Source organism: Apis dorsata, unplaced genomic scaffold (genome assembly GCF_000469605.1).
Source record: "Apis dorsata unplaced genomic scaffold, Apis dorsata 1.3 scaffold_61, whole genome shotgun sequence".
Classification (NCBI taxonomy): domain Eukaryota; kingdom Metazoa; phylum Arthropoda; class Insecta; order Hymenoptera; family Apidae; genus Apis; species Apis dorsata.
This window is the reverse complement of record NW_006263361.1, coordinates 431741-433831: the sequence shown is the minus strand read 5'-3', so window position 1 is coordinate 433831 and position 2091 is coordinate 431741. Positions and strand designations below refer to the sequence as shown.

The window sequence follows — 2091 nt, the reverse complement described above, 5'->3', positions numbered from 1 at the left end:
CGCGCTGTTTATTCATAGAAACGTTCTCGACTCTCTCTCTCTCTCTCTCTCTCCTCTCCGTTTTCATCCTCGATCAAAATCGTTGGTCGAAAAACGAGGAGGGACGAGGAGGCATACGTATAACGATAACGTTTCGTTTCATGCGTTTCGTTTCCCTGTTTGTTCCACGCACGAGTATCGATACGCGTCGTCGTGAATTTTTCACGCGTCCTCAGGCATTCCGTTTGTTTGGCAAGGCGTTGGTCGAGGAAACGCAGCACGAGATCGATCAGCTAGGCGACACGCACGACGACGATGACGGGATACTGAAATCGCTTCTGAGGGACGCGAGCCCGTTCCTTTTCCCGTGCACAATTGAATTCAGTTTAATTTGCGCGGTGATACTGTTCGAGATGTGGAAGAGGGCGGACGAGAGGATCGATGCAAAGAGCGAGACCCCGGCCAGATCTTCGTATCATCTTAGCATAGATTGCAGCAGCTCTCACAGGTCAGCTTGGAAGAAATTTAATTAAATCGATAGGATTTCCCTTTCCCCGTTAATTTGTTAATGCGATATCGTTGAGATTTTTAACGCTGTTAAAATCCGCTTCCTCTTCTACGCCTTCTTTTCTTTTCTTCTTTTTCTTTCTTCCAGAGGTCTCTTCGGCGGGATATTGATCGTTGCGGCGACTATATTGAGCTTGATCATGTTCTTCGTCCTGAAGGAGACGAAAATGGAGATTGCGATCGTTCAGGTCACCGCGCTCGACGCCACTATACTCACGTTAGGTAAATTTCGATGGCAATTTTTATCTTCTTCCTCTCTCTTCCTCTCTTTCTCTCCTTTTTCCTTTCTTACTTGGAGCCATTGAAATCGAAAGGAGGGATCGATAGGTATGATCGCTTCGATCGCGGGCACGTTGAAGTTGCAAGCGTTGCAGCAGAAGATTATCAAACCATCGGACTTGGACACCACGCTGTTGGCAGCGGCTCAAGCCGGGGTCTATCTGCATTGTCTGTTCGGGGTTGTTGGTGATATATTGACAATGGGACCGACCTGGGCGTTATCGTTGATCACAGATTTGTTGGCCTTAATGCAGAGCACCAGCCAGACGTTGCTCATCAAAGTAAGAAATTGATCGTTTCGTTCGAGGGAATGAATCGCGTTTACCAGCTGGACTGGAAAACCAAACCACAAACGTTCGTTCGTCGATCAACGTTCAAAAATTCGTAGATCGCATGGGGAAGACGTTGTTCGAGAAACGACAAACCCGGCAAGGAATTGATCACATTCCTAATAGTCGTCAACATCGCGTTGTGGACGGTGAACACTCTGGAGAAATCTCGCGCGGGTGTTCGTCCGGATCATCTGCGATTCTTCGGAGTATGGGCATGGACGATTATCACTCACGTGTCCATGCCATTGGCTATATTCTATCGGTTCCACTCGGCCATATGCCTGTTCGAGATATGGAAGACTTGCTACAAATGCAGATCGAACAGCGTCGTCCATACCCCCTACTGAATCACCGATTATGATTCGTTCGAAACGAATGTTCATCCCTTAATAGTTCGTTGAATTATCTAACAAAATTGTTACTTTTAATAAAAAGCGAAACTACGGAGGAGAAAAAGGAAAACGCGTTCGCGTTCGATCTCGTTTCTCTTTAATTAACCATTTAACCGAGAGGAGGAGGGAGGGAGAGAGGAGGGGAATAGAAGAAGAGGAGAAGAAAAAGAGCGATTCTCCTTGGAGAATAACAACATTACGAGACTCGCAAAAGGTAGACTTGTCCGCAACGTTTACGTAGTACGTTGCACGGTAACTTCTAAGCTGGCTCCAAAGACAAAGGGTAAAAGGGGCGCAGTTTCAAAGCTGGTGGTGCTCCGTGGTGGGCCGACGACGTGGACGAGGACGGGGACGAGGACGCGACGTGGCATGGCCGACGCGAATCGATAGAGAGGGGTGCGTACTACTTTTATCGGTGTACCACACGGAAAAGATAGACGGTAACGATGATGGTGGACGGTCGACAGTTTGATACGGTTTACGGTAAACACATTTCGGTAGCAATCACATCACGGGGAAAGCAAGCCTCGGCCGCCGGCTGC

At 48.0% G+C, this 2091-nt stretch overlaps 1 protein-coding gene across 3 annotated transcripts in view; it reads left to right on the top strand.

Moving 5' to 3' along the window:
* The window catches only part of LOC102681891 (proton channel OtopLc-like), a 36828-nt gene extending 35305 nt beyond the window's left edge, over positions 1 to 1523 (top strand). For all 3 annotated transcript variants that reach the window (XM_006609857.2, XM_006609861.2, XM_006609863.2), the window contains 4 exons: positions 237 to 487; positions 635 to 768; positions 874 to 1106; positions 1214 to 1523. In XM_006609857.2, coding sequence (XP_006609920.1) covers positions 237 to 487; positions 635 to 768; positions 874 to 1106; positions 1214 to 1504 — 909 coding nt within the window. In that variant the 3' untranslated portion in view covers positions 1505 to 1523. The remainder of the gene's footprint in view (positions 1 to 236; positions 488 to 634; positions 769 to 873; positions 1107 to 1213) is intronic.
* The last annotated feature ends 568 nt before the right edge of the window (positions 1524 to 2091 follow it).